Below are 14,185 nucleotides of genomic sequence, written 5' to 3' on the forward strand. Positions count from 1 at the left end.
TTTCCATAGCACCCGATAGACTTCCTTCCTAATGTTCTTCATGCTTGTACTGACCTGTCCAATGTCTATCTTTTCCACTAAATTATAGGAACGATGCATTCTCATTCACCAGTGTATTCCCAGAGCCTAAAACAGTGACAAGTGCATATTAACTATTCAACAAACATTCATGTAAAAAATGAATAAAGGGGCTTCCCCGGTGGCGCAGTGGTTAAGAATCCACCTGCCAATGCAGGGGACACGGGTTTGAGCCCTGGTCCGGGAAGATCCCACATGCCGCGGAGCAACTAAGCCTGTGTGCCACAACTACTGAGCCTGCGCTCCAGAGCCCATGAGCCACAACTACTGAAGCCCGCGCGCCTAGAGGCCGTGCTCCACAACAAGAGAAGCCACTGCGATGAGAAGCCTGCGCACCACAAAGAAGAGTAGCCCCCTCTCGCCGCAACTAGAGAAAGCCCACGTGCAGCAACAAAGACCCAACTCAGCCATAAATAAATAAATAAGTTAATTAATTAATTAATTATTTTTAAAATGAATAAAGGTTGACTTTGGGCTCTGATCTCTTTACATTTCTCTCCATACTCTCCTTATCGCTAGAATGATGCTGTGACTTGGATGCTGCAACACCCAGAACTTTCCATGGCCAAAGGGCTCTGAATTATTGCTATCTTAATCTAGTTGACTGACTCAAAGTCCAAACTGGATAGTGGTTGCATCACAAGGATGAAAATGTCCCAAGCATGATAAAACTCACTGGGCGCTGTGCTAAATCATATGATAACATGTGGACCTTTTAGGATACTGCAGAAGTTTATCTCACCAGAAAGGTCTCCTCGTATGCTATACCTGGTTTTCTATGCTTTCAGTTACTGAATGAACCTGTGCGCTTTGAACCTGTGCACCTAATAAAGGTGTGGAAGCAAGTTGAGGGTCAAGGACCATCCTGTTTGAACTCTACAATGTAAACTGGAAGACCATTCAGCAATTAGATATTGAGACAACCATCTAAGTCCCATCTCCCCAGACATGGCAGAGCTGGAATGATCAGATCAGGGTAATCACAGATGAGCTGGTGTCTAACACAACATTGCCTCCTAGGAACTGGTCAGTACTGATGGCAAGGTAGAGTGGCAAGTCTTTTTCTGGGGATAGAGAAAGATGATAGAAACAAATCATGCTTACCTGTGCTTTCCTTTTCTCCCGTACAGTACTCTCTAACGTGGGGGGTTCATCCTCGCCAATAATCTCAGAGAGGTCACCCAAACCCACTTCAGGCCCATGCTTTAAGCCACCTTCTTTCTTTGACTGGAGTCCAAAGAGATCTGACATAATATCCGCATCTCCCCTCTCCCCCTTTCCGAAGTGCACGAGTTCCGTGGCGATACCTGGCTCGGGCACTTCTGCCCTCTCAGCCTCCATCGCATCATCGTGGATACCAAATTGGGTTGGGTCAGGCATGTCACCCAGGATCTTTATGACTCTGATGTTCTTTGCGCCTTCTATGAGGCCCCCTCCAAACACGGTGCTCCAGAGAATCTGAAAGATTCCTCCCAATATGGCGAAGAGCAAGTGGAAAAGCCCCATGAACAACGTCCAGAAGAAAGAGAAGAACACCTTCACCAGCTCCTTCAGAGTCATCTTCTTTACCTTCCTACACTGCTTCTTGAGGTTCTTCAGGGTGGCCCTCTTCAGAAAGTTGGCTACATTTCTCTTCACTGAGGCACAGGCCACGGCAAACGCAGAGGCACACTCAAAAGACTTGTCGTCCTCCTCTTCACCCTCAACTTCTAACGTATAGGAAGAGTCTTCATTTTCTTCCTCCTCCTCTTCTGGCCTGTCGGCTGAGTCCGATTCTGAGATCTGTGATGCTAACTGCATCTCAAAGATGGTGTCTTCACAGAAGTTCACGAACAGCTCCATCTTTTCTTGCTCTCCGCCTTCGTTGACGACATCAAAGATGAACTGCTGCTTAGACTCCTTCACCTGGGGCTTCTCCCACTGAGTTCGACTGGACTCACTGATCTCAAAATAAACACGCTCAATTTTCTTGGCCTCACCCATGATCTCAATGCGTCCTAGGTACGGTTCAAAGTAAGTGAGTACGCTTTCGGCTGGGTCCAACAGACACTTAAGGCGAGAATCATTTGGCATATGTTCGGAGAGGTTTGTCAATAACACCGCCACGTTAAACCCTATGTCCTTGGCCGGCTCGTGGAACCGGTCTACAAAGTCAACGTAATTAAACATGTCATTCTCATCCGCTTCTGTGCACGAAAGGAGAAAGTCAATCTCCGACTGCGTGTACTGTTTTTGCCCTTCCATGGCCTTCTGGAATTCCTTTTTGGAGATGATCCCCTTCCCATCGGGGTCATATTCTTTGAAGGTGTCTGAGCTGGTTAAGTCTTTAAGTTTCAAGAACATGTCAAAGAATTTCAAGATCATTTCTACATTGGTAGAGGACTCTACCAGTGTGTCGACCATCTGCTTGCCAATCGTTCCATTTACCACATTCCCTGTGAGGCAGGTTCAAAAAGACATACAGATACATAAATAAACCCATGTCATCATGTAACTGGTCAGGCAGATATTTTTTAGAAGACTTATATGCCAAATCGGTCAGCTCTTTTCTGACCGGGATGATTTGGAAATGGGTAGGAGGGAGCAGCAAGCCATAAAGACTACACCACCAGGAGCCAAGGGGGAGAGAAACACAGGGAAGGAGGAGATGGCCACACCAGTGCCTTTTGTCTGGCCTGGGGCCTGGAGAGTGGTTTCATTATCAGATTATCAGGGACACATAGGCATAAGTGGTGCCCCTGTAATCCCCTTAGACCTAGGAGGGTGCCCAACTAGATGGCTGGCATACACACTGGCAGCCAGATGTATCGGAAAGCAATGGGGAGAGGGAGAGGATAGGGAAGAGCAAAGCTTGGAGGTTTTCCCCAGTTCATTCTGGCTTTCCTACTGAGATACAATGAGTTGGTTTCAGGCTTTGTCCATCAGACCATGTGCCCCTCACTCATTTTTTTGTTTCTGAAAATTTGGTTTTCTAACCAATGTCATATGGCATCAATGACCTGCCAGAAGGATAATCTGCGTGGTTAGTACGGTTAGTGCTCGGACCAATTACAGTCGTGAGATTGCCTAGTTATACCAAACAGCCCAACCTTCCAGGAGGGACAGAAGCATCACCACCATGTCCTGAAGGAGATCCAAGAGTTCCTTCAGCAGCTCGATCTGACTGGAATCCTAGAACAGAAACAGGAGATACCCCTGAGCTATCTGATCCCTCAGCAAAGTACAGGGCAGTGAGCAAGGAGAGCCTGCTCTGGGAAGGTCAGGTGAAGGCTGCATCCATCTCCAGAATGAGCTCCCTTCTCATGGTGAATGCGGATGTCTTAGCATCCTCTCTTTGCAGCATCGGGAGGCTCGCCGTAGCAGGGTTCATACAAAAGAGTTCCTTTACAGTTTTCCTTTTATTAACGCAACGTGGCAGATATACCAATTGTTGTCCAAGACTACTGAACAACCCAATCCACCAAAGAGCTGTTAGGTATCTCTAGTAGCTTAGGTTGCCATTTTTCATACTGAAGAATTACCAGTGAGCTTTTGGGGAATACTACTGCAATCCAATTAAAGTATCAAGGTTCTAATCACCAACTGGGTTCTCCTTTCTTTCTTAATTTAGGTTCTCCTGATTCTAATTGGTGGTGATCTGGGTGCCAGTGGTCCCTTAAAATGTTATTAATATATCATCGAGGCTATTCCTCCGGATGGTTTTGATACCAGTCTGTTTGGTTTTAATTTCAGCATTGCAGACGGGGCATTGCCAAGTGAGCTCTGGACTTGATACCTATGTCACAGAAGGAAAACAATCCTTGGAAGATCTGAGGTGGGGAATCTGAGGGTGAGGTTAAAAAATGCATTCTGGGCCACACTTCTTTTACAGACTCTGTCTCACAAAGACATAGTTCTTTGGCCCTTCAGACTTCAGAGGGATTTTCTAGCACCTTTGGAGTGTGTCATAGCTATCCACAAAACATCATACAAGTGTAGATTGTCAGAGCTAGAAGAGCCCTCAAAGGTCGTCTATTTTAGCTCCCAATATTTTATAGATGATGAAAGCAAAAACCAGAAAGGGGAAGTGACTTCCCAGAAGACACCAGTGAGGAGGTGGCAGGGTCAGGATCCTGTCTCTGGAGCCTCTACACCGCACTGCCCCACTGGGCTGATAAATTGGCAGCCCTCCCAAGAACTCTCTCCTCCCATAAGGCCAGAGTCAAAAGGGGAAAAAATGAAAGGGGTAAATAGCACATTCCAGAAGAGAGAGGCAGATGTGACAGCCTTGACAATTTTAGATACACATTATTTAAATTAATGCTGCCAATGTTACTCTGATCAGCCTGAAACATATCCTGAAGTTCTCCCTCATGTGTTTCCATGGAGAGAGGCCATGGACTTCTACAGACGCTACATTTATTTGTTCATAATAAATGCTCTGAGCGATTCCGATTCATCTTGCCAGAGAGATGGGGAGTGAGAAGGAAAGGCAGAGATGGGGAAGAGGGGAAGCAGAGGTGACAGAGAAGGGAGATGTGAATTACAGAGACATGCAGACATTTGACAGAACAGACAGGGGGGTAGATCATGTGCATAAATTGCAAAACAGTGACAAGGAAGCAAAAGGGATTAGCCCCATAGAAAGCAAGTGTTGAGGCTATTATGAAAAGGGTAGGCTATTATGAAAAGGACACAAGGGAGAAAGCTGCATTCATGCAAAAGCCTGTCTGGGACACCCCCGCCCGCCCCCGCCCCCCCCCCAGGAGGTGTTCATTCCTATCTCCCATTTAGGCCCTCATTTAAAAAATGAGACCTGATCTGCATGGCTTTTCCAATCATTTCGTCAAGCAGCCACATCCGCAATGGGAAGACCAGGGGGTGGGGATTGACTTAGCGTTTCACACCAACAACACATCAGGAACGGGGAACGGGTCACAGTACCTGAGAGAGTTTCATCTGCATGTTAGCAAATACATGGAGGAAGCCGACCACTGCATCCCATAGCCTACTGTGAGCGAGGCTCTGCTGGTTCCCAATGCAGGGGCCCTACGGAGAGGAGGACATTCTTATTTCACTGGAGCATCACAAGCTGCTCTGAAACTTGCCCTAGTAAGGGCATTTGACATCAGCTCATATATGTAGAGAGCTCTTTCCAAAAGTCACATATTTTGCAGCTCAATATTTTCCCAGGATATTACTTTTCTCCCCACTCCATCGTGTCCCCCCCAATCCTAAGATCCTATTTCTAGGAAAAATCACTAGGAATGTCACAGTGCGGTGATTTTCTTTTAGCTTCAGATTTTCTTTTAGCTTCCATCCTTATGCTAAAAAACATAATTTAAGAGGTAAATGCTCTTGTTGAAACAGGACTGAAGGGTACTCCTGCTGACTCTGGCCCACACCGTGGCCTAAGAGGGGCTCTGAGGAACTCCAGGGTTCCAAGGAGCACAATTTGGAAACCAGGCCCTTGTGCACACATTGTTTGCAGGCAAAGCTGCACATTAAATGTGATGACCACGTTGCTATCTACTTAAGTGAAAAAATCTGAATTGTATTCCTAATGTTCAACTACTTTTAGGATTTTCTTATCATTAACCTAAATGTCAGGTACCTCATCTCTATCTTTTCTGAAAGCCAGACATAGACGGATGACTTGATGACCAGTCTGCATTTTCCATGTTAATAACCTTTCCTATTTTGGAAGATCATTATTGAACCACTGTTTCTTTTCTCTTCTTTTTAAAAATAAGTTATTTGAAATTCTTCTGAATGGAGAGTTGTCTATTCTTTCTTATTTATTTAATCATTTCTTTATATCAGTATGGACTCCACACATTCATTTTATGCTTTGGGTTATAATTCAATACTACTTTATTTACTTTCTTTTGTAGCTCTAATTTTTCCAGTTTTGGCCATTGGGAGCTCTTTTAGTTGGCTCCTGTATCCCTTTGACATACCCCCATCATTTTTTTTTTAGCATTTTCTTGCACTATAGCATTCTCCAGGCTCATCCTATATGTTTCCAGCCCTAGTTCTAGAATCAGCCATTTCTCTAAGGAGCCCTATTTCCTTTAAATGGAGAATGGTATTAGAAACCAAGATCTGGGCTCTAGTTGTGCTTATTGCTACTGGGGTGTCATTCTTTAGGTCCTCCTGGCTGACAGAGCAGCAGAAATATGTGTGTTGTCCTAATCCATGTGTATACACATATCCATAAATATTTCCACATGTAACCATTTGTATCTATGTTAAGCTGAACATGAGTTGAGCATACAAATGTCTCTGATTCTCATTCATTCCCACAGGGATCTTCTTTCTCCTCTGCTTGCTCATCTGTAACCTCCCACTCCAACGGTGAGAAACCTGGTTCACTTCCATTATATAGGTATAATGGTTGCAGAATTATTAACACATATCCACATGGGAAAAACTTCATCAACTAAAGTGGTTATGTATAGTTCCTTTTGCCTTTGGTCTTTCAGACTGTACTCATTTCCAAAGTTTCTTAGGCCAGCACTTTATTCCCTACCTCTTCAGTGAGGCTGTTTTATATATATATATTTTATACATTTAGAGTCTTCTGTCACATTCTTCCTATGTTCCTTATCTTTAACTCTTCCTTATAGCTTTTTTCCTATATTTTTCTACACTTTAATCACTCTCCAAATCACTCTTCAATAAACTTTCAAAAGTAACACTGGCACTAGTGTTCTAGTATCAAATTCTAGAAAAGGCTTGGTTGGCAGAATCCCCAGGGAAGAGGTGAGCAGGAGAAATTTTGCCTGTGTCCCTAAATCAAGTAAGCTTGTTTAAAAATCACTGTTCATGTACATTTGGTGTCTGATCCCTAGAAGCTTCTAGATTTTTTTGAAACAAAACTGATTGTTGAAAGAAACTCACATTCACCCCAAATATGCTTTTCTTTTACATTTGGGTTAAGTGCTCCATAGGAAGTTCTGGAGATTAGGATGGGCTCTGCAGAGAGCAAATCAGAGGCTTGTCAGATCAGTTCAATGATCTTCATACGTATTTCACATGCTGTGAAACTTCAGATCAGTCACTTGTTCCTAGGTTTATCTCCCTATGTTCTTACAATCCTTGAGTAAAGCATGGATCAATACCTTCCTTAAAATCCTTCTTTTCAAGTCTTGGTCTTAGTCTTGTGTTTATTTTAGTAAGCAAACATGATCTGAGTGTGCCAGTTGGCTCAACATATAGATCTTAAAAAATCTTACATTATATCACAGAGCACCATGATATGGCTACTGATTTCACAGCAAATTCTGCCTGAGGACGTCCTCTACTCCTTTTCACAGTAGCTAGACCACTGTAGGCAATGAATAGAGAATCTTGTGAACAGAGAAAGATTGCTGTGAGATGTTCAACCTGAAATTTACCTGTTGATTTGACTGCCATTGCACTTAGTTTATGTGCTTCTGAAGTTACCTTTTCCATAGAGTGAATTTCTGACAAATTAGTAGGCTCTCATGAATTGTTTTTAATCTCAAGGCTCACGATAATACCACTTGTCCCTTTATTCCTTCATTCTATCAATCATTTCTCCACTCCACTCTCCATGCTTACTGAACACCTCTGATGTGTCACACATGCTAAAAATGAAGAATTTTAAAACAAGTAAGAAATTTTCTGTTGGCAAAAAGATTTCAGTCTAGGAGGGAAAGCAAAATGTTAACTAGATTAATGCAAATAAAGTGTGACACTGCAATTTACAGGTCACAGTGGGGTTCATAAACTACAGCTTCTCATAGAGTGTAGGTACTACTGATTTCTATTTATAGGTAAGGAATATTGTCAGTGCTATAGCTGGATGCACAGTCCACATATGCAGCCAAGTATTCTGTAGGGAATTAGAATATGGGAATGTTAAAAGTGTTCTCTTTGTTTTCAGGCATGCACTCTATAGCACATACCTGGATGTATTCCGTAAGAGAATTGAAAATCTGCTTGGTGACCGCCAGGGCTTTGGAAAAATTGTGCTGTCCAGATTCATCAATGACGTCCTTCCCTGAATAATACCAGTAGAAGTCACTGATTGATTCCTAAGAACAAAAGAGGAGAGTTTAGTATTTCTCACGTATCAGTCCGTGAAGCTAAACCCAATGTTCAGGAAGAGTACGAGAGCATCCTACATTTCTGTGACCACTTTGTTATGACAGGAGCCTGGGACTCTGTGAAGAAGCACGGAGGTATCTGATCCCGAGCATCTTTTAAGTACAGATATTCCCCCTCCGCAGGAAAGAACAGATAGAAGAGAGGGCAGCGTTCAGCTGGAGCTGGGTGACCATGTTATAGGACAATTTATTCACAATGAAAAATGTACGTTAAAGATAATATTGATCATGCAAATAATCATGATGGCAGCAGCAACATAATTGCTGACACCGTAAGTGCCAGGCGTTGTTCTGAGCACGTTACACGTATTAAACCTCTCCGTCTTTACCACCACCCAATGGGACAGGACTACTCATTTTCAATGAGATGGGACTACTTGTTTTATAGATGAGGAAATTGGAACACAAGGAGGTTAAATAGACCGCTCCAGGTCATGAACTGGTGAGTGGCAGAGCCAGGCTGAGGAACCAGCAAAGAGAAGAGGGCATCCTTTTTTGTGTTTGTGCAGATTTTCTTGACATTATTTGGATTTTCCTTCAAACAATGCAACCAGATGACGTGTCAACACTAAGACCCTGTGAACCCATCTTATTCCCGCTTTCTGTACCTCTTTTTCCTAGTCAAAGTCTGTTCCCATGCACAGGTTGCCTGGAGCACTGGCTGAGCTTACCCTGGCAAAACTAAAGCGAATCAGCAGTTTACAATGGAAGATTTGGTAGTTAACCACTCCCCCGACTTCAGTCTTCAAACTCACATTTAGGTATTTGACTTCCCATAAGTGTGTGGACACAAGATTACAAGACCTTCCTTACTGGGGCTGGACTGTATCCTGGGCCGTCCCCGAGGCTGTGTAACTGTCTTTAGCTTCCACAATTATATGTGAGGTGTGCTACCATCCAACGCCCACTCACCTGCAGATGCAGAAGGTAGTCCACGGTACTGATGATGACATTCACGGTGGTGGTGTTGCCCATCTGAGTCCGCAGGAAGTTCTGGAAATCTGAGAACACCAGGGTTGGGTCAGAGTCCATCCCTGCAGAGCAGGTGGCTCTCAGCTTCTTTTCGGCTGAGCTCAGAAGAGACTCACCGTGTGAAAAGCCTTACAAGGGCACACCGTTTAGGTCCTGAAGGACAGAGCACTGCCCTGAGCCCTCCCGTCCCAGCAGCACCAGAAACTGGACTTAATGAGCCCTGAGGGACTTGACAGCAAGGGGTGGGTGTTTAGCTTCAACATCTGAAGATTCTGGAAGCAACTTAGCCTGGGTGGCACTAAATAACATTAGCCATGAAGTTAAAGGCCATGTTACATAGGGTTTCTTATTAAGGAATGGATTAACTGTTGTCCTTAAATTAGCAACTGGCTGTATTAAATGTGGCAACTTGAAATGAATAAAAATTTTGTACCTTGACAAATAAAATTTGTTCCACTTACCACTGTTATGTCCTTCACAAAGTAACTGTAGGAATCTAAAGAGATCTCGTGTAAACTCATCATTCTGGAGTACTTTTTCACCTTGAAAACACAGAATACTGGTGAGCATCTGTTTGGCTTTTCAACATTGAATACCTTCCACCACACATGACTGCAAAAATGCTAAAGGAGCTGTGTCAGAACAGTGTGCAAAGGGAACTGTGGATGAATGCTGACAGACCCAATTAAAACTGGAACTGAGGCAACACCCAAAGCTAGAATTGTTAGCCTCGGGATGCATTTGGAAGGAAAACAACTAGGCAGTAATGATTCACAGTCCATAACACATGCTTTGGAAGATGGAAGACACTTCTTTAATTAAACAACAAATTGCTGAGTTAAACTCAACATGCAACCACCAAGCCGAAAATGTGTCTGTGCTGAGCCAATTAAATAAGATCCCTTAGGACTCACACACACGGTAGGAACTCAGGCCGGAGACTCAAACTTACCACGCTCACGAACAATGACTAGCCATAAGAGAAAAACAGAAGAATACAGAGTAAGAAAACCACAAATATCAAGACAGTCTCTCTTTAGCTAATACTGGTTCTGTGAACACATCAGCCTGGATATGCTTTATCAAATCTACGGATGGGGCTTCCCTGGTGGCGCAGTGGTTGAGAGTCCGCCTGCCGATGCAGGGGACACAGGTTCGTGCCCCGGTCCGGGAAGATCCCACATGCCGCAGAGCGGCTGGGCCCGTGAGCCATGGCCGCTGAGCCTGCGCGTCCAGAGCCTGTGCTCCACAACGGGAGAGGCCACAACAGTGAGAGGCCCAGGTACCGCAAAAAAAAAAAAAAAAAAAAAAAAAAAAAACAAAAAAAAAAACTACGGATGGAAACATCTTGCTGAAATGGAGCAAGTTCTCCGAGATTAAGCAGCAGTGAACAGGGGCTCTAACCAGAAATAGTTAACTAGGATTTTAATTGGAAACAGAACAGCCTTCACCTTTATCAGTTACTTACGTGTTCCTTCCTCAGTAACCATCCCCAGGCCTTCAGCTTTATTCTGCCTCTCAAATGCATTCAAATCAAGGACACTTGTAACAGACGAAAGAAAACAAGGTTCAGGGCTAGGCACACTGGGAAAATGGGTTTTTAACATCAATGAACCTGTCAACTAAGAATACCCTGTCCTTGCATTATCATAAATGCACCAGCATATTGCGTTGTGCTTGAGAGTCTAATGATTCCCTGGGTTTGTGCTAAGCAGTGTTGTCCAAAGATGCCTGGAGCTCACAGCCCTTGCCATGTGCAAGGACAGGGGTCAGAAACATGTATGGGGATTGTCACTGTTTGTCCAGTTTGAGTCCCTTCTTATGGATGAAGATTTAGAAAATATTCCAAATCAAGAAGGAATAAACTGTTTCTAAGATTTCTTAAGGGAAAGTTTACTTTAAACTGCACTAATTCATGTTCACCTTCCACATTTACCTACTTACTGTGAGAATCACAAGGAATTGTGGCTTTTAATGCTTAGGATGAATACTGATGGAGAGAGCTACAAAGTTTCAGATTTTGAAGGGCCACACCCTTTTATTCTACCATTCAGGAGTCAAAAGTAGCCAAGGTCACACTTTCTAGAGGCAATGGTGTCCCTAAGCGTTCCTGAACCTGTGACAAGTTGGCTTTCTTTTCTGTCCTCACCTTCCACAACCTTCCCAGACACAGCCACCAACAAAGCCTGCTTAGCCAGGAACCTCTAGGACAACAGCAAAGCTATAATGAGAATAATGATCATGTGATTTCCAACTGGGGCTCCCTCTATTTCTCTAATAGGGTCTAACTCCTTCGCCAATATGAAAGATTTTATAGAACATAAGACCACAAAGTCTCACGAGAATATAGACCTTAGAGAAGCTTATGGCTGAGTCCAGTAAGATTCTGCAAAACCTCCTCTTCCTTTTACCACTGGGCAAAGGAAATGACTGTTGGATTGGAAAGACTTTGGGGAAAAATCCAGCACCTCTTTTCCCCTTTTAGGGAGTCACATATGTTCTGTAATTTAGAGGAATTTTAAAGAGAAAGTGAAAATTCCTACCACCATTATGTTGGTTTTCCCCAGACCCTGCTATAAAAAGGGTCTGCTTGATAAAACAAAATTATCCTTTGATTTTGGGAGGAGAATACGGAAACAGGACATTTGGACATAGCTGCTTTGAAGCATCACTGCTGATTCAGGAGACAATCTGTGCAGTGGACATTTCTGACCCTTACTCCATCCTGAAATACCCATTTCAAATGTTCTAATTTCTTCAATGCTTAACTATTTTACAAATACATATTATTTTTATAATCAGCAAAAAAACATTAAAATACCTTAAAACTTCTGTTAGAACTCAGTTGGTCTCTAAGGGTATCTCACCTGTGCCTCTAAGCCATCATTATAAATTAGCTTAGCAATATTAAGTACTACAGACTACCAAGAGAACCCTTAGAAATTTAATTGAGAACATCATGAGCAATATGGGACTGAACTGACTTGATTTTTGCCATCTTTGAGTCCACATGTACTATTTCACCCTCAGTGAGTCAGGTCTGGAAATATTACATTTTCTTTTCCTGAGGGAGGTAATAAACAAATTGGCTGTCGGTGGGGGAAAAATGGAGCTGAGGACAAGGGATTGTACTGCAGCTCAAATATGCTCCGTACAACCCCAGGGTACAATATTTACCCAATCCAGTATGACTAGCAATATTATGAAATCCACCAAAAAAAGAACATCCATCCTCCAAATTTTCAATTGCACTAACGTTCCAACTTTAAGAATTATTAATTGGAGGCAAACGAGCTAGATAATTATAACTTTGACTTCTTTCAGAATGACTTGCAGACGATTCAAAATACATATGAATCTTGGAGAATGAGCTGACACTTTTCTTAGAAAGATTGCTGGCTTGTTTCTGAAATGAGCAAGTATGGTAACCTTACAACTTTTGGTTACCTATTGTTCATCTGTCAGAGGGTTCAGCCATGAGGGGAGGCTTACACAACTGGATAATATAAATGGAAAGTTTAATGCTTTGTTTTTCAGACAGTGTCAAAATGTTCCCACGTCAGGACGTGCCTCTGTCAAAATGGATGTGTCAAAATATGTACCCACAAAATATCTATTCAGGCTCAAAGAATTGTTAAGGATTAACACAGTGCCTAATGGGTCTAATGAACACATAGCCTTGAGTCATACTGAGGGATTCCTCTTCTTTTCCATTCTTTTCTAGTTTGACTTTTATGAGCATACATGTTTAAGAGAAACTCACACTCAGCTCCAAATAAAACAACATAAGAAAAAAGGAGGTAAGGGCGATTCAAACACCAAACAGGTGTTGGTAGGGGTGTGTGTGTGTGTGTGTGTGTGTGTGTGTGTGTGTGTGTGTGTGTGTGTGTGTGTGTGTGTGTGTGTGTGTGTGTGTACAGATTACATTTTCCCCTCTGAATGCTACTTGAAGGCAATCCTGAGGGCTGGAGGAACAATACCCATCCTCTTAGCCTTTGGAAGTAGGTACTCCTTTCTCAATAATTCCATGATAAGCCAGTTTATTCTGTGGCCCTCCCCCACACCATTCCCCTTTCCCTGAATAGTGAAGAACTTTAAAAAAATGCTATGGGTGGTTTTCCCATATTTACCTGCAAGACTGCATAAGACCAGAAAGGCTTTGAAAGAACCCAGCATCCTTTTTCTCCTTTAGGTAATCTAGCATTTTCTGCAAGGGAGACACATTTAAAAAGGAAAAACAATGAAAACTATGGCACACGTACTAACCCTCCTAATTGTGATGGACAGATGGCAGCCATGCAGGTACACCGAGTCAGATCCAGGATGGTGGTTTGTAACCCCGGGTAAGCACTGAGATACTCCACCTGTGGACTTAAACCTTCCGTGTGCCTGAGTGCCACCCTCCACTTATGGAACCAGAATATTTTAGGGCAGATGTTTTATTTTCTAAAGGTCCACTGGTATTGACAGTATAGTGGATCTTTGACATTCATAGATTTACTGTTTGAAGCCTCTTCTATTTGGGAACAGGTGCCAGGACTGGGCTGTAGTAATGTTTACAGTTGCTGAGGTATAATTTGAACAGCTCATGCAATGATTTTAACTCACTGGAGCAAGGAGCTTACCTACTAATGGGCCTAGTTGAGAGCTCAGTATCTGTCTCACAATAAGACTTAGTTTCCTCTGTTCTCTGTTACTGGAAAGCTAGGAACTTTGTCTGACATAATAAGAATTTTGTTTCTTTCTTCTTCTTTTTTTTTTTAAAGGGCTCTGTAAGAAAGTCAACTGACGGGGTGGTGGTGGAAGAGAACAGAAAGTGAGAGGTGCCTTTGAAAATGGTAGTTCTTAATGAGAAATTTGTTTGTGATGAGTTAAAGCCTGGGAAAAATTATACACAATAATGGTAGCCATGGATTTGGAAATTCTCAAAGGCCCTGGGATATAACCCTTATGAATAACAAAAGTCTTTGACATTTCATTTTCCTGTGCACACAGATGCTTTTATTTTTAGCCAGAGCCTG

At 42.9% G+C, this 14,185-nt stretch overlaps 1 protein-coding gene across 10 annotated transcripts in view; it reads right to left on the reverse strand.

Moving 5' to 3' along the window:
- Window positions 1-14,185, reverse strand: part of RYR3 (ryanodine receptor 3) — a 550,085-nt gene that overhangs the window by 25,140 nt on the left and 510,760 nt on the right. For 9 of the 10 annotated variants that reach the window (XM_067028902.1, XM_067028901.1, XM_059058605.2 and 6 more), the window contains 9 exons: window positions 13,295-13,371; window positions 10,633-10,706; window positions 10,117-10,134; window positions 9,626-9,706; window positions 9,105-9,193; window positions 7,992-8,120; window positions 5,002-5,106; window positions 3,168-3,249; window positions 1,183-2,513 (listed from right to left, as the gene is read on the reverse strand). In XM_067028902.1, coding sequence (XP_066885003.1) covers window positions 1,183-2,513; window positions 3,168-3,249; window positions 5,002-5,106; window positions 7,992-8,120; window positions 9,105-9,193; window positions 9,626-9,706; window positions 10,117-10,134; window positions 10,633-10,706; window positions 13,295-13,371 — 1,986 coding nt within the window. Of the gene's footprint in view, window positions 1-1,182; window positions 2,514-3,167; window positions 3,250-5,001; window positions 5,107-7,991; window positions 8,121-9,104; window positions 9,194-9,625; window positions 9,707-10,116; window positions 10,135-10,632; window positions 10,707-13,294; window positions 13,372-14,185 lie in introns of those variants that run through there. The other variant, XM_059058611.2, reaches the window with a different exon arrangement.

The sequence above is a fragment of the Kogia breviceps genome, chromosome 3, assembly GCF_026419965.1.
Source record: "Kogia breviceps isolate mKogBre1 chromosome 3, mKogBre1 haplotype 1, whole genome shotgun sequence".
NCBI classification, from domain to species: domain Eukaryota; kingdom Metazoa; phylum Chordata; class Mammalia; order Artiodactyla; family Physeteridae; genus Kogia; species Kogia breviceps.